The following is an 18,894-nucleotide window of genomic DNA, read 5'->3' as shown; positions in this document are numbered from 1 at the left end:
CAAAACATACTCACTGCCAATGTACCCTACAAATAATGGAGTCGTTATGTTAAAATACATTAATCATAAACTGTTGTAAAATGGAGGCGGAAGATACAAAGCGGACATTCAAACCAATTAGTCGAAGAGACACTGTCAACGTCAGTGGCTATTTTGCAGGGGCTGGCAGAATAGTAAATTTGCTATTTTGCCGGCTCTATTGAAATTTTAATATCTTTTTTCAATTGATTTAAATTTACATTCTAATACAGAATTTCATTAAATTGGTGTTCTCAAAATGTCCTTGGGCAATCTTTACTCTATGTCTGGGACTATTATACTTAGTTGATATATTATGTCCCAGGTACATGTATAATAGTTGAGTATGTTATGCTACTGAAGAAAATATATTCCAGAACAGAAATAAGAGAAATCCGTTTAATAATTACCCAGGAGTTATACTAGAAAATCTACATACAAGACAAAAACAACATTGAGAATGCCATTATATTTCATTGTCAATGTTGAAGATAAAAGTAAAATAGTTGCACAGTTTCTATTTACTCTGGAAAATGAATATACACTTTTGTCTGTGAAAGAATTGTTCATATCAAGAAACAAAAAATGGGAACATGTAGGGGTTATGTTGACCGATAAAGACACGTGTAAGAGAAATGTATTAGGAAAGGCTATGTCTCAAGCTAGGTTGCAAAAAGTAAAATAACAAAAAAATACCGAACTCCAAGGAGAATTCAAAACGCAAAATCCTTTATCAAATGGCAAAATCAAAAGCCCAAACACATCAAACGAATGGGGAACAACTGTCATATTTCTAACTTGGTACAGGTACTTCCTTATGTAGAAATGATGGATTAAACATTGTTTTATAGCTAGCTTAACCTCTCACTTGTATGACAGTCGCATAGAATTCCATTATATTGACAATGTGTGAGCAAAACAAACAAACATATAAATAGGTTAAAATGTCCAAAATTGGAGTACAGCAGTCAACATTGTGTTATAATCTTAATCACTATAAAAACAAATAACCATTTCAACAAAGAAAAACAAAATGGCATATAGACAAAGTACATAAGCAAAAATGAAAGACAAGAATACAAAAATGACCATAGCACAATAACACAATGGCGGGATGTATAAATACCGAGCCACGCCAAAAGTATATTACCAAAAATGGACTAAACCGTAAAGGTTAACAATATACAAAGAAAAATAAAAAGAACACTATAACACGTAATTAAGATGATAAACAACGTCAGTACCTAGAATCTAGTAAACTTAAAGACCATCATGTATTATTTGTGAAGTTGATACGGAATATTTATCAAAAAGGTCTTGGTATCTTCCGATGAACTTTTTCAGAAAAAAGGACGAGACGTTTTTTGACAAATTCCTGGTTCATCAACTTTCTGTTCAGACACTGGTGACGTTTTATAAAAAGTCTGAGTAGTAGCTGCAAGCTCTTGAATACCGAATGAGTTGGGAAATGTATATCCTAAGGTAGGGGAAATTGATAATTTCAAAATTAAAATCGTCTTGTTTGTCGTAGATTCTAGTACTGAGATGACCGCTGTTATCAAATTCGAGTTATGAGGCGGATGAAGCCGTGTCTGTTTTTTCTTTGATTTCTAGTTCTGGGGGATATATCAATGGAACTAAATCAGAAAAGTTTGGATTTTTAATGGAAAGCAAGTGTGTCTGTTTCACGTCTTCATACGAGAAATATCAATTGAAAAACTTGGGATAACTATTGGTGAGAAAACAAACAAAAACTTTGGGAGTGCTACAGAAAATAGATTACTGCAAAACCGGAAAGTAGTATCAAAATTTGTATGTCAGGTTGTGTACAGAATCCCCAAAGTCAGTTATTTCATACTTTGATAAAAAAAAAATAAAAAAAACTGGCACACCATTAGACATGAGTGGGTAGGTGGGTAGATGGACTTAAGGAAGGAATAAATCTAGGTATTCGAACCCACAACAGAATTAAAGTATCAATGATAAAGTGAAGTCTGTGATGCATCATCATTCCACATAACCAGAATTTGCTCTTATAGGTTAAGACTCATTGAGAAGTGAGAGAGAACAAAATAGTGAGGCTATTTCAGATTTCCATCTTTGAGTGGTGTAAAAGTAGCAACTATATGCTATATTTATCTTTTTCAAAACAAGTTTAAGTGACTTTTACAGAATAAAATGAAATAAAACACAACAATCGAAAGCACACATACTGAAGTTTCTAAAGTGAATTTAAATTCCTGTTTTACGAATTCAGCATTTTTATTGTGACTTCTTTTCAGTTTCAATATGTTTTTTGCTTGACACCGCAATGTTTTTAAAATGTTTTATGTATTTTATTTATTGTGTATGTTATGTTTATCAAATTGAAATGATAAAATATATTGATAATGCACACCATTTTACAGTATCCAAAAAGACAAATTTAGGATTCATCAATTTTTATTAGAGTCGGCAAGAAAGCGTATTTTCTATTTTGCTGGCGCAGGCAAAATAGCCATGCACTGCTTAAGAAAAAATATAGAGTCTCCAATCTCATTGGAAGCGACTGCATAATTGAATATTCGACACTAACTACTTAGAGATCTATATATGCAGATATTTTAATCTTTAGCTTTATACAGATGTACTAATGCACATATCTACAGTTAGCCTTTCATGGTGAAATATCAAATCTCACAAAATGTTGTCAATATCTATAATAAGGTAAGGCACCGGGAGCAACTCACAGTGATTAAAAGTAAGCCACTGCATTTCCATTTTTTAAGTTTAACAGTTTACAAATCGAAAGGGGTAAGAATCGGGAGTTGCTGACCTATCTGAAGGCAACCACTTATTTGGTTTTGCTAGAAAACCAAAAAATATCTTCACCTAAAATGGAACCGTGAAGGTTATTTTCGTAAGCAATACTGTAGTCTTTCGTTCCTTTTTTTTAAGTTTTCAAATTGTCCGATTAGTTAGTCTTACGTAGATACGCCATCGATAGATCGATACATTTGAGATCATCATATTACATACTTTAAAAGAGGGACGAAAGATACCAGAGGGACAGTCAAACTCACAGAGATAAGGGTTACCTTGGTGTTTCGCATGTCCCATGAATAAACCAACTGATCTGAGTAATACTTATCTGCTTTTAGCATCTTGCAGGCAATATGTTTATCTTAATATCGTAATACTAAAACGCATTTATATATATATATATATATATATTTGGTGCTCTTTCTAAAGGAGAGGCGAAAGATACCAAAGGGACATTCAAACTCATAAGTCGAAAATAAACTGACAACGCCATGTCTAAAAAAGAAAAATATCAACAGACAAACAACAGTACACAAAAAAAAACTTAGAAAACTAAAGACTGGGCAACACGAATTTCAATATTTCAAAATGATAAAAAAAATTATCAAACATTAATCAAACCAGACCTCTGTATATTTAAAAAAAAAATATTTCAGGCTTATTTTCATTTTCATTTTTATGAAAACTGTGATAAACACGAATAATATCAGAAAAGATTATATTTATTTATCCATTATTTACTCCCAAACTTCCAGTTGATGTCTGTTTAACACTGTTTGAACCTAAGGATCCAGCTGCTGTCTGAGCAACAGAACCACTATTTCCAAGACTTCCGACTCCGGTCTGAGTAACTGTATTTGACCCAATCGACCCTCCATTAGTTTGCTGAATAATTTTTGTCCCTAAGCTTCCTACACCTGTTTGTGCTACGGAATTGGATCCTAATGATCCATTGCTAGTTTGAGAAACAGAAGTATATCCAAGGGCTCCAGTATTTGTTTGCTGCACCGTTTTAGATCCTAATCCTCCAGCATTAGTTTGTGTAGCGGAATTGGATCCAAGGCTACCTGTTGCAGTCTGAGATACCGTATTAGAACCTAGACCTCCGCTATTTGTTTGAGCTACTGTATTTGAACCTAAGGATCCGCTTCCAATTTTGCCAACACTTGTAGATCCGAGACTGCCTGCCGCTGATTGTGCTACAGTATTAGATCCAAGGCCTCCAGCATTTGTCTGCGCAATAACATTTGAACCAGTGGATCCACTACCTGTCTGACCAACACTGGTAGATCCAAGACCACCTGTTGCAGTTTGTGATACTGTATTCGATCCCAAAGACCCAATACCCGTTAAAGAGCCGAGAGAACCAGCAGCTGTCTGTGATACTGTGTTTGACCCTAGAACACCAGTATTTGTTTGGGTAGCTGTATTTCCGCCAATGTTTCCATTGGCGGTCTGTGTAATGGTATTTGTTCCAAGGGAACCAGCTCCTGTCTGAATAACACTGGTAGAACCAAGACTTCCTCCCGCCGTCTGAGAATTTTGCGTTGATACAACATTTCCGTTTCCAGTTATTGTACCCTGTGTCCCAAGACTACCTGTACCTATTTGCTGAATTGTTGTTGATCCTAAACCACCTGCAGCAGTTTGTACGTTGTTAGCATTTTGATTTCCAGTTCCTGGCCCTTTTCCATTACCTGAGGCTAGTCCAGTTTGTTGAACAGTCGTGCTACCCAGACCCCCTGCCTGGGTCTGACTAAATAGACCACCTGTTCCTGTCAACACGGAGGTATTGTTTATCATGCCTTGTGTTGGTCCTTGTTGATACATAGATTGGTGGTAGCCATTCCCCTTGGTCTCGACGGATCCACTTAAGGACCCTACCCCAGTTGCTTGCACATTGGCTGTATTAGTAGCCCCAGTTTGTGAAATAATATTTCCATTGAAAATTGTATTTACTCCTTGTGCACTGTTTTGGTTTGTGACTCCAAAATTAAGATTATGATTTTTGATGCCAGCAACGCTATTTGTTATCTGTGTTTGTCCTTGGTTATTTTGGAGACTTGTAGATGTACTAGGAGTAACCTGTTCTGGTTGAACTCCACTTAGATTTATAGTTCCTGCGTTTTCATAACGAGAATGTGTATTTTTAACATACCCATTTTGTGACTGAGTAGAGGATTTTATTCCAACAAACACTTCGGAAGTGCCTATACCAGGAAGCCCATTTCGATGAGTTGCATTTTCTGAATTAGTTGTGACGGGCAGTGGTACATTCCCATGAAACATTGGCAAACTTGCTTTCATAGAAACCGTACCAGGGTTATATCCAAGACTCTGGAAAAGTTTACTATTTAATGTATCAGGATCAAAACCATTAACAACGTGTGCATCTTGTGGTTTTGAAATCTCTGTCATTTTTTGTTTAAGAATTTCCATTAAGTGGTCGTTTAGTTTGTTTGGGTTGAATCCTTCTGAATCGGTATTTTGACTAGGTCCTGCTGATCCCTTGCCGTTATTGCTACCACTGTACTGTTCCAATGAATGCAAAGGATTATAAATCGAGAATCCCCAATCAGTATGCTGAGTTGAAGGAAACATGCTGTGACCATTTGGATCAAATTCTAATGGTGTCTGACTGTTCTCATTATCTGTTGACAATGAAGTAATTTCGTTTATCAAGTCGTTCGGGTGATAAGATCCAAACGAATTACTATTTGTTCTGAGCTCCATATATTTACTCATAATGGTGTTTGGGTTAAAATCGCTACTACTTCTTTTATGTTTTCTATTCAAACCTGTGGCAGAATTTACATATACTGGATTATACCCGACGTTATGAAACATTTTGGAATTCAGATTTGTGGCATCGAAATGGAATGTTTCATGTCTTGCTGATTGTTTTGATTTGTCCGCTAATCTATTAACTGATCCATGTTTGGGAAATCCATTCATATTCCCATTCAAACTATTTGGAGAAAACATATTTGTCATCATATGTTTGTTTAGCTGGTCTGCATCGAACCTGTTAATAGCTTTATATGTAGTTTTAGAATTTTCACCAGATGCATTATCTATTTGCTTTTCAGTCTTATCCTTTGACATACTATTAATATTTGAAATGCCTTTGTTCCTAGCTGGTGTACCTTGCCGGGAAGGCTCTGTATGCTCAGTGTTATTTTTTTGTTTGATTTCCTCCTTAGGTGCTTGGTTTGTTTGATGGACCACATTTGTTTGCATGTAATCTTTTAACCTATCATAATTATTATGCTGTGGAATATGCATCAGCTGCTGATTAAGAGTATTTGGGTTGAAAACATACTTATTTGTGTTTGCTGCAGAATTCTCGTCCACCGAAGAGATTCCATACATGTTATAATTTTTCATTGTGTTTGTTTTCAGGTTATCTGCATTTATTGTATTCATTTTTATGGCAGTAGTTGCTTGATTATTAACTAAACTGCCACCACTGTTTTCATAATTGTGTTCTCCATACTGTTGTGAATATGAATTAGGATTATGAATTAAAAATCCCCACTGAGCTCCAAACACACTTGGACGTTGATATTTATCGCCTCCAGATCGGCCTGTCATCATGTTATGCATAAGTATGTCGGGGTCATAATATCTTTTTGATTGGTATGCATCTAAAAGAATGGATAAAATAAATACACAGTAATAATGGCATTGTATTGAGAGAAAAAATGCATGAACATAAATCAGGTAAAACAACGACAAAGGCTTTAAAACATCGTGCCATTTGAAGTATTATCGAAATGTTTGACTTCTCAACCCTTCCATTCAATTTTCGGTGTCACACCACCACTTCACTCAATCACATTTAAAACATATGTAAGAGTAGCCCTACCCTTACATCGTGTTTTATGCTGTTGTGGTTTTTTAAAACTGGTAAATACATTTTCATGACTAAAAATATTTTGACCATTCTGAGCCCAAATTAACTTTTATATGTGTTGAATAGTATGCTAATTCAGATTTACAAAAAAGACCAGGGTGCTATATTTTGTTGTATGCGATTTCCGGAATGTCATGTTTCAACATAGGTTGAAAATTGGCATGTAGAAAGTTCAAACACGTATAATACGGGATATGCATAATTTTTATGAAGTTAAACTAGGGTAAAATATTTAGTGAGCTGTGAAAATAAAACATTTGGTTGAATATAATGGGATTTTGAATTGGTGGTGTGACACCTTCAGGCAACAATGATGGGATCAGTAAGTTTGATATATTTGGTTATAGGAAAGGAAAGACAGTTATCAGGGGGTTCGTTGATTCAAACATTCAACCATTGTTATATGTTTTGTTCGGTCACTATTATGTGTTTGAATTGTTGAATGTGTATCCTATCATTTGCGAACAAGGGTCTCAACAGAACATCTTTAATTTCTATAAACAATTACATGAGCCTTTTCTTTTTAATTAAAAGCAAGTTTACCAAGCGTTATTACAGAAAACGGTCATCGCATTTTTTGTTGATGTTACTGAAACTCTCAATATTGAGCCTGAATTGGTCGATCGATATAAAATGGGTGCCTACAAGCTATTCTTCAATCGTCCAACGCCCTTTACGAGAATGACTCATTTCTGGCTTTTATCTATAGGCAAACGTGACAATGTAATTTGAATTAGATCTGTTAACCGTTACACACGACTTTTTCCGTTTTGTGTCTTTGTGGTAGTTTGTATTTCTAAGGTTTAACGTAAAGTTGTGCATGTTTGTAGTAACATCAAACACCTGTCGAACTGTTGAACTTTAGTGTTGTTTCATTGTGGTTTTGTCTCACAAAAAGACCGTTTCTTAAGTCACGAACCTTATTGATTGTCTTTTTCTCATCATGGTGTTTTCCTTCTAGGAATGTGTGTTGCTTGCAGATCTTTGTTAACCTTTGGTAGAATAATATATTTTCGTAATTTGTAAAGCGGTGGGCGATTTAGAGCTTCACTGATGGTATGGACATTTGTACATTGGCTTAAATCGTATGTTGACCTCTATATGTCCCTTTTCTCTTCATTTCTTTTTGTTTCGTTTATTGTTTTGCAGGTTTTTTTGTTTTGTTTTGTTTTGTTTTGTTGTTGTGATATTTTTTTAATTGAATGCCGAAGAAGGCACACTATAACCACGACACACGTTTTTGTAATTACAATTTCTTAATCTAATTTTAGTCCAACAAAAATACTATGGGTGCAATTTAAATTGTATATTTTTTTGTTATTTTTTTAATCTAAATTATATTTATAAAACATAGGATAAAGTTCTATTTAAACTTAATAAGAAATGTTATATTTGAATATTTGACAAAAAATTACTCACCAGACAATATCAAAAGACGCAAGAATACAGGCAAATATGTACAGATCATGATCTTTATTCTTCCAGCTCGACTTGGATGATCTTTGTTCACAAGTGCTCATCAATAGTCTGACAGGTGGAAAGTTATACCGTGTGTCAAACTGATAGTATTATGATAAAGTCTTCAGTCCTCCGATGATAAAATTAAAAACGTGCACAAATGATTAGTTAAAAATACTGAAAACAACTTAGATAAACTTTAGCATGAAAAGATACGGAAATAATAGATACGAGGATGTCATGTTTTTCTATCTTTTGACCGTTGAGCAGGGACTGCAGTATACAGATTTTTGAACAGAAACTCCAAATAAAAAAAATGGGAATACTCATTATTCTTTGGTCTGCAAAGATATATACAATATAAGTCTGTTATATGAAAGTATGAATTTATACAAGCTTTAGCCATTCCCCTCTAATCAGTTTTAAAGAACTTTCGTTCATAAAGAGTACAGTTGATTGAATACTGCCCAAGAAAAGCATTATAAAACATGAGCCAATTCATTTATCTTCCAAAACCGGGAACATCCGTAGGTACGAACCGTTCGCTCATAATCAAAAGAAGCAAAGTGTCTAGAGAATGTTACATTTTTCTGTTCATCTTTTCAATAAAAATAATTAAATGTTAAAAGAAATATTATTTTGAAAATTATTGCTGTGTAAACTAGACCCATTCACTCACAAACGAGGACATGTCCGACAAACTGATCAAAGAACTAAAGTTCAAAATGACTAGACTAATTCATTTACATGATCAAATGTCCAAAGTCCGAAGGACTTTAAGATTCTAAAGAAAAGTTTGTTAGTAAATTGGTCTTACTTAAACATCAATAACTTAGGGAAAAGCGTTAATCCTAATATTTCTTAAAACTTTGTTATCATTAGTTTGGAAAATACCTTTGCGGATCCATAGAACACACACACATTCCATTAAATTGTATCGCTCCCGAATGCACCTGTAACAAAAGATTAAGAACCAAGCTAAAGCATATAATAATAGAATTGTACAGGTAAACAGATGACGAATAAGACTTAAAGATATAGATTGAATGATGGTTTTTTTCTTAGTGTCCAGTGGCAAATATTTCATGCATGTTCAGGACGAGAACAATAAACACAATTGGTAGGCCCTGTGATAGATGCCGTCCTTGATGAAGGTCGGGAAATTTGGACTTTCACCGGGAAATGAGGGTATATAGGATAAGGACATAAAGTTTGCCTTGCAACAAGCCACCTACAGACCCCTCAAAGAGTTGATGCAAGGGTTCTTAACGTGCATCATATAGATCATATAGAAAAGTTAAACTGTTTATGAGCAGTACAATATGTATGAAATAGAACGACTATAATTCTCTAATTTTGGAGTCCATGTTCGCAGCAAGCAGACCGGTAACACAACTTATTTATAAATATCATGAAGATCTGGCAAGAATTGTACACGTGAAAGCACGAAACCTATTCGAAAGCACATTATCAACGTCACGAACAAGGTTGTATACGAGTCTGAAAAGCCAACGTATAATTATATATATATATATATATATACAGTCATATAATATTAAATGACTGTTTCAATATCACAACCGTATCAACCCAATATAAACCGAGAGCTCTGATTGAAGAGATATATTGTTTGAGGGTTGATACGGTGTGTGAAATTGAAACCCCCATATGATATTCACTTCATTATATATGATGTTACCAATCCGTAACTAATATCGATATCATCCCCGTGGTTTTCGGTGAGGTTTGATATATATGAAATTTAGGAGATTTTGAATGATTGTCAATTGAAAAACCCACACCATATAGTGACCCTTAAAGGGCCCCGACATGAAAAATGTGACACAATTCAAACGAGAAAACTAACGGCCTATTTTATAACAATGCAAATTACGAAAAACAAATATGACAGACATGAACTAACGACAACCATTGAATTACAGGCTCCAGACTTGGGACATGCACATGACGGATGAGAGGGGTTAAAAATGTTTGTGAGAGCTCAACCCTCCCCCTAACCTGGGACAGGGGTATAACTGCACAACATAAGAACAAACTGTACAAATCAGTTGTAAAAGGCTAAAGTCGATAGATCGGTATGAAGCACAAAAACAACTAACATAAAAGCAATAACAAAAAGCACCGATATAACGAAGATAAAGCGCGTGCAAAACGACTGACATCGATATCATCACAGTTTGTTGATACAGAACGATTGCCATTGAGCTGTATATTACACATACAATTTACTTGTATTTACTACTAAGTATATACTAAAAGTTTGTATTGCTACTACTGTATCGGTTCCACTGGTGATGGATTGTCAGTCCATCACTAGGTAGTATTTTGGTATTGCTATAATTTGATTATTATAATATTCTTAATTTTCAGTATGTATATATATATAATATGATCGGGTAAACTACACTGTATTAGCATTGATTTACTGACATCGCTAGTTCTCTTTTAACAAAAGATGATATATTTATATATATGTGTGTGTGTAATTTAAATAAAATCTAAATTTTGATACAACTATGCCTTTTTTTTTTTACTAATAATGAAAAATGTCGTTTTTAATATTATGTTTTTCTGCTTTCAAAATGCGTTTTACTGCAAAGGGTTTTATTTCGATGTGTTAATTACAAATTCTACATAAAAAAAACACAATTTCGTTAGTATTCTTTGTTATATTTCTCTACAATTTAAATTGAATTGGAGTACATAAAATGTCCACCCTGTTACTGATACTAGATCAACCGTGAATTTATCTCTCCCTATTGATATGGAACTATTCTTTGATGATATAAAAAAAAAAAAAACAACATCTTGAACAATGCAGACGGCAAGTTTCTTGCATAAGGTGTAGAAAAAGTAAATCCAAGAAAATTACATTGATTAATAAGGGAAAAAAAACAGAAAAAATAAGCGCGTAACAATCTATCATGTCTATGATGCTACCTAAACATTAATTAATGAAAACAATATTATAAATGTAAAATTGTGTAAAACGTTTTCAGATCACAAAAGAAAAACATCTGACAAAAAACGATTTTTTATTTAACACCAGCGTTAGATATAGTAATTGTATATCCTATTACCGTCTATCCTGTTACTAAAATATAAAAAGTAATATATATACCAAGTAACAGGATATACTATATTTGTCTGAAACTTCTTCAAATTGAAAAAAAAATCATTATTTGAACTCATTTTAAGGTTACAGCAACACACACAATATGTAATATACTGTATTTGGCAAAACTTTTCGGAATTTTGAATCCTCAATGCTTTCCAACTTCGTACTTTATTTGGCCTTTTAACTTTTTTGTCAACAATGATTCTTTTGTAGTTTTGGCTTACGTACAAAATTATTAGCCTCGTAAATTTGGTGATTTTTTTATACTACTTATAGGTAACAGGATAGACAAAGATAACTATATTTGGTCACTTTTATGATTGGCCATTTTATACAAAGTCATAAATATATCTAGTGCATACAAACTTTAAAAACATAACTATACAGTACGGAACATATACTATACTACTCAAAAGTACCAGCATAGACACCAACTTTAAGAGGACAGAACTTAAACATGGCAAATTACAATATAAAGGGTTTAACCAATCTTATATTTTCATTGTCATTAATGTATAAAAATGTATCTGACTATTTCCACTTAATTTGGTTTAAATGGTCAGTAACCTGACAATCAGTGGATTCAATGGCCAGTAACCTGACAATCAGTGGATTCAATGATCAGTAACCTGACAATCACTTGACTCAATGATCAGTAACCTGACAATCAGTGGATTTAATGGTTAGTAACCTGAAAATCAGGGACACTTAGGATAGACATTTCTAATAAATGAACGAAACAAATATCGAGTAAAATGTTATACTACTAAAATGATCTGGTAAACTACACTGTATTAGTATTGATTTATTGATATCGCTAGTTCTATTTCAACAAAAGATGACATCATTCAAGTTTTTGGTTTATAGCTCTTCATCTTTTATAAATAAGCTTTGGATTTTCAAATATTTTGACCAGAGCATCACTGAAGAGATATTGATTGTCAAAATGCACATCTGATGCAGAAAAAATTGTACCGTTTATGTTATTAAGATTATCAAAACATTTACAATAAACTCATTATAGATACCAGGATTAAAATTTTGTACGCCAGACGCCCGTTTTGTCTTCAAAAGACTCATCAGTGATGCTCGAATAAAAAAAGTCAAAAAGCCCAAATAAAGTACGAATTTGAAGAGCATTGGGGACCCAAAGTTGCCAAATACAGCTAAGGTTATCTATTCCTGAGAGTATAAAATTCTTAGTCTTTCGAAAAATTACAAGGGCGTGTGATTTTTATGGTGGCCGGATGCGGCCATTTCGCGTTTTCGCGTTTTCGCGTTTTCTCATTTTACTTTCACGCGAAATCGAGAAATCTAGAAATCGGGAAATCGAAAAAGCGAAAACGCGAAATCGAGAAATCTTTTTCCTTTCTTTCGCGTTTTCGCGTTTTTGCTTTCTTGATTTCTCGATTTCGCGTTTTCGCTTTCTCGATTTCTCGATTTCCCGATTTCCCGATTTCTCAATTTCTCGATTTCGCTTTCTCAATTTCCCGATTTCCCGATTTCCCGATTTCCCGATTTCCCGATTTCCCGATTTCCCGATTTCGCGTTTGCAAAGTGAAAGGAGAAAACGCGAAAACGCGAAAAGGTGAAATGGCCGCTTCCGGCCACCATAGATTTTTGCTATTATTTACATAACACCTTTCTCATTTCTTTTATTTGCATATTAAAACATGGATAAAGATAGGACATTGTACCAAGTGCTTGCATATGGGCAGGATCAAATATTGACAACCATGATTCTTTCAGCTTGGTAGCGCTACCTTATTTTCGTCATATCTGTGGATACACCTAGACCATAAACCAGAAAAATTGAAGACTTTCCAGACTTGAAGTACTTTTACTGTGACATTCTAAATTCGTAACTCAGTCGCGATTGAAAACTTCATCATACAGTTGACTTTGCTTGCTTTTCAATTCATTAATTTTTGGAACGAAACATTTAACAACTACGAATGTATATATACAATGTCTCCTCATTTGAATTTTTTTTTTAATTGTCTTTCAAGTTACCACATTTTCTTTGTAATCGTAAACGTACGTTCCTGTTACAGAATACATAATGATAAAGGTTAAACAGTACGTAAGGAAAGTATTTGATGTTGTGTTAATTATACTGACAAGTTGAGCAAGAAACCTAGGCTAAAATGTTTTAAAAAAATTAGAAAAAGAAAAAAAATAATTGAATATGAAGGATGGTTTCTTCGACTTACATTCTGGTAACCGAGTTATATATGAGGAAAAACGACTAAATTGACCATACTTAAGTTTTACTGTCACCATAACGAATTGGTTGACCGATACGATGTTTCTGTGTCTGAACATTTTAGCGAATTGTTTTCGCGTTCTTTGATCTTTATAACTGATCTGTAATTTTACCGATTGTGACTGGGTGTATAGTTGCATGGCGGGTGATGCATGCATAGAAAGTGAAGTCCATCCTGTCGACGCACCCAGTTTGGTGTTCATGCAATTATTTTCAGTTTTTTCCTTTGTTATCTTGAATTAACTCTTCTCAAATACCTCAGGTATACTGCACATTTCAAATGACTCTTGCCTTATAATATTACGATATAACTGATCAATTTACAACTATGCCCAAATTCACAAAAAACACTGTAAAAATGACGCAGACCATTTTACATAAAGACTTATTTTCCTTTCTATAATCAAGAGAACTTTCCCAGTAAAGTTGATTGACCATTTCTTCTGCATATAAAATTATGTTTGCTTGAAAAAATTCTCTGCAAATTTTCATGTAAATTGACGTCATGTGTTAAAACAGTTATAGATCAATCAAGTCGGTGTGTATTAGTTACTTGTATATTGCACAGTTTTGGTGACCCAACATTCACGGAAAGAAAATACATAGAAATTTCCTTAAAAACCACATTAAAAACCACTGTATTATTCATGAAAAAAACAAGTTAAAATTTTTCTTCACCTTTAATTAATAGCCAAAGGAAATCGCAACAGGATAGGCAAAATATTGCACATGGCACCTTGCAAAAAATGATTCAAACTTTACCTTAGAAAGATGATTAAGAAGGCTTTTTTCGATACATTGTTACAAAATTATTGTATATTATATACGGGTGTCACATGTGGAGCAGAATTCGACTAATGGGTTTTGATGTGCCTTTGGTATCTTTTATCTTTCTTTGATGACTTGGTAATAAAAAAGATTATTTAAACTATTAAGTAGTTGAACTGAAACTAAGGTTGCATCTTTTTCAAGTAAAGTTGACGTTAGAAAGTCTAAAAATGTACTATTTAGGGTCATTCGGTGTTGATGCTTACAATCTTTTGGTCTTGAGCGTATCTGGTGAATGGTTTTCTACTGATATCGAATTATTAATTTTAATGCTGTATCTACGTCCCGCAATTTTTGAGACACAATTTCAAATGAATCAATCATACTGTTTAAAATTGAAACTTTGTAGCGAGTATTAATCATCAGATTTATTCATTAATTTGTTGAAATTGGATACATATTTCAAAGTTACAAGATTTACGTATTTTCACGTCAAAGTAAAAATCACGTGGTCTGTATAGGTATATATCTATAGTGGAAACAGACAATAAATGCCTGTAGTTCATGAAATTGAGAAAATGTCCATTGACAATGAAATCTTGTTTAATATACGTTATTTTTTATTATTATTACAAGAGCTTGAACTTGTTTGTTTGCGCTTCTTTTTACTTCTTTTACTGTACGCTCTGTCATGTAGCTTTTATTATTCCATTGAATTAGGTTGTTACCTAAAAAAAACCTGCCATTTACCAGTCTCAAGTCAGGAACCTCGTCCGTCAGTGCTTGTGTTTTATCACTAAGTGAAGCTGTTGTTGATAGCAGAATTTTAAAAGTCACTGCCTAATTTAAAACCTTACTTTTCTAAAAATCAGGCTAATTAAAGCTTGATGAATTGTGTTTACATTTGTCTAGTGTTGAAGACCGTAGGTTAGCGTTTTTTTTTTTATTTGGGGGGGGGGGGGGGGGGGAAGGGGGGGGGGGGGGTCATTGACATGTGCAGTATTAAAATCATCCAAAAGGTATTAAACAACACTCGTACACCATGATCTTCCATTTCCTATCGGACTTTTTGTTTTATTGTGAAACTCCGATCTTATCTTACGTACTACTTGGCAATGAACAAAACAGTTAACTAGGCAAGTTTGTATTGTATAAGTGTTATTTCTACCTTAGTGTATTACTTGCTGCAAAGCTTGTTTCTTGTATTTTTGTATACTAGTATTCAAACATATCAATGTTTGTATATTTGACGCATCTTACTAATTCACAAATGAGAAAAGGCTGTTTACTGCATTTGTCTTTAAACAGGAGGGAAATGTAAAACCCCACGCAAACAAACTATCTTATATTTGTTTGTGATACTTCAACACCAATTACATAAGTCATAAATAAAAAAGTTAGTTTTGTATGACACAGGTATTAAATATTTCTAAGGAGAAGAAGGAAATACTTGTTATGTAAATTAACGATAATATTTTGATTTGCGTTTAACCCATATTTTGTTCTATTTATCATAAGATTCGCTAAAATCTGACGGACGTAAATGCAGAAGATGCATAGAATTAAGCAACGTTTGTTAAAAAGGTTTTAATCAACCTTACATTGTTAAAATAAAAAAAGAGGATAAATTCTAGGTCGTAAAGGATCACAAAACCCCTTTAAAATGGTCAATCTTTTGTCTATCGTGAATGAGCAAACCCGCGGTTTGATATACACATATTTACATGAACGGTATATTGTATCGTCTGTATGGAGGGAACCTAAACAGACCAACAGCATATCAATTATGAAAGAGGATAAGGTTATAGTCTCGTTTCTGTAAAAATATATAAAAAAAAATATCTGAAAAACTTTAAATTTCATTTACTTTTGGGAATTACGTGGTCGAAAATTTACCAGTCTCAGGTATATTCAACATTATTCTACAAAATATTAATAAAAGAAAGAATTCATATAATTCAAAATACCAAGACATTTTTTGTTATTTTAATTAAAGTTTTGATAAAGGGAAAGTATAACAAAAAATGGTGGGTTGAAATTCAAAGAGACAGCAATCCCCCTGTATAAATAACTAAAAGAGATGAGTCGATTTGCTTGAAATATTTTTAGCATATCGGCTTGCTTTTTTCAAAGAACTATAAAAAGTCTTTTATAGTCCTTTTGTACTTGGGACTTACCAAATTTAGACTACGTTATTCCCGACTGTGCTATCAATTGCATATAACGTATTTGAATATGCATTCATTTTCTACTGTTTAAAAACGAACTTTGTCCCAACTTTGTATTGGCTTCCGAAGCTACACAAAACACCTTACAAATATAGATTCATTTCGTCTTCAAGCCATTGTTCCACTACTAAATTGTCTATTCTTCTTACCAGTACACTTGGTACAATCAAAAACCTGATAATAAATTGTTCAAATAAGGCCTTCGAAAATAGTGGAATTAATTACTTTTGGAGTGTCAAGAACTCGTTGGAAGTACTTGATAAATTGCATGCATATATTGGTGATTTTGAATCTGTTCAAAGTTTTGATTTTTCTACCCTATATACCACATTGCCTCACATTCTCATTAAGAAAAAATTCACACACCTAATTAAATGGGCATTTAAAAAGTCAGAATGTGAATATATATGTTCAAACTCTTTTAGGTCATTTTTTAGTAGCAATAATCAAAAAAACTATGTCAATTGGACATGCTTTGATACTATATATGCCCTTGAAATTTTACTAGATAACATTTTTGTTCGCTTTGGAGATTCCGTATATCGTCAGGTTATCGGAATTCCAATGGGGACTAACTGTGCACCACTTATTGCGGACCTTTTTTTGTATTGCTATGAGTTACAATTTATGACAAAAATCAGCAAAGACCCATCGAAACAACATCTGATACACAAATTCAATAATACTTTTAGATATTTGGATGATATTTTGGCTCTCAATAATGACGACTTCAGTATGTATACTAAAGAAATTTATCCTGTTGAACTTACTTTAAATAAAGCTAATACTAACAATGACCACTGCCCTTTCCTTGATCTTGATATCTATATCATTAATGGAAAGCTTAATACTAAAATATATGATAAAAGAGATGATTTTTCATTTCCTATTGTAAATTATCCATTTTTAAATGCTGACGTTCCCTTGTCACCATCTTACGGTGTTTATATATCTCAACTTGTTCGATTCGCTCGTGTATGTAACAATGTTTTAGATTTTAACGAGAGAAATTTATGTATTACTGAAAAATTATTACACCAGGGTTTTCGATATCACAAACTAGTCAAAACATTTACTAAATTTTATCATCGGTATAAGGACATCATTCGTAAATATAGCTCAACATGCAGACTTCTTATACGTTCAGGTATTTCACATCCAATTTTTTATGGAAATATTCTTTATAAAGCACAAAAATGTCAGTATTCACCTCTGAAGCTAACAAAACCTTTAAATAGACTTATTAAGAAGGGATATAGTTACGATACTGTTGTCAGGTCATTAAAGATTGCATATTTTGGCGTTAATATTGATTCACTTATAGGGTCTTTGCATCGGAACTAAACACATTTATTTAAAAACCAGTTGTTGGCATGACACGGGTTATGTTCTTCTCATATATGTTATGATGGTATGATACTAAACCCCTAACGGGAAGGATTGTGCCTGATATTCATATGATGAAGACATAATCTTTCAATCAGTTTAATTGAAGTCTGGAGCTGGCATGTCAGTTAACTGCTAGTAGTCTGTTGTTATTTATGTATTATTGTCATTTTGTTTATTTTCTTTGGTTACATCTTCTGACATCAGACTCGGACTTCTCTTGAACTGAATTTTAATGTGCGTATTGTTATGCGTTTACTTTTCTACATTGGCTAGAGGTATAGGGGGAGGGTTGAGATCTCATAAACATGTTTAACCCCGCCGCATTTTTGCGCCTGTCCCAAGTCAGGAGCCTCTAGCCTTTGTTAGTCTTGTATTATTTTTAATTTTAGTTTCTTGTGTACAATTTGGAGTTTAGTATGGCGTTCATTATCACTGAACTAGTATATATATTTGTTTAGGGGCCAGCTGAAGGACGCCTCCGGGTGCGGGAATTTCTCGCTGCATTGAAGACCTGTTGGTGACCTTCTGCTGTTGTGTGTTCTATGGTCGGGTTGTTGTCTCTTTGACACATTCCCCATTTCCATTCTCAATTTTATTTCAAAGGATTGTTTAAAAACTACAAAATTATGTTAAAAATCAAAGTGAAATTTAAAAAAGTAGTCTGAATATGTATAAGGAATGAATACATTGGAGCTTGGAAGTCTTAAGGTGTAGAAGAAAACATATACCGCATTTCCTTATTTTTATATAACAAACTGAAAATGCAACCAAGCATTGTAAGTATAAAGCTACTTCAAAGATTGGTATCAGTCAATAGAATAAAAAATTGAGTAAACAGATTTTGTACACGTAAGTTTTTGTTACAGATATCGAAGAACCTTCTCAAGCAAAAGCAGCTTATATCTAAACA

The 18,894-nt window shown here is 33.4% G+C and overlaps 1 protein-coding gene across 1 annotated transcript; it reads right to left on the bottom strand.

The window, feature by feature from the left end:
* Nucleotides 1-3,546: 3,546 nt before the first annotated feature.
* LOC127702741 (uncharacterized PE-PGRS family protein PE_PGRS24-like) lies at nucleotides 3,547-4,650 on the bottom strand. Its single transcript, XM_052207046.1, has one exon. The coding sequence runs from the start codon at nucleotides 4,648-4,650 to the stop codon at nucleotides 3,547-3,549; it is 1,104 nt and encodes a 367-aa protein (XP_052063006.1).
* Between the last annotated feature and the right edge of the window lie 14,244 nt (nucleotides 4,651-18,894).

The sequence above is a fragment of the Mytilus californianus genome, unplaced genomic scaffold, assembly GCF_021869535.1.
Source record: "Mytilus californianus isolate M0D057914Y unplaced genomic scaffold, xbMytCali1.0.p SCAF_5, whole genome shotgun sequence".
In the NCBI taxonomy this organism is placed as follows: domain Eukaryota; kingdom Metazoa; phylum Mollusca; class Bivalvia; order Mytilida; family Mytilidae; genus Mytilus; species Mytilus californianus.
This window is presented reverse-complemented; position numbering and strand designations above follow the sequence as displayed.

Coding starts and splice junctions, on each gene's coding strand:
- LOC127702741 (XM_052207046.1), bottom strand. CDS start 4,650: ATGTATCAACAAGGACCAACACAAGGCATGATAAACAATACCTCCGTG.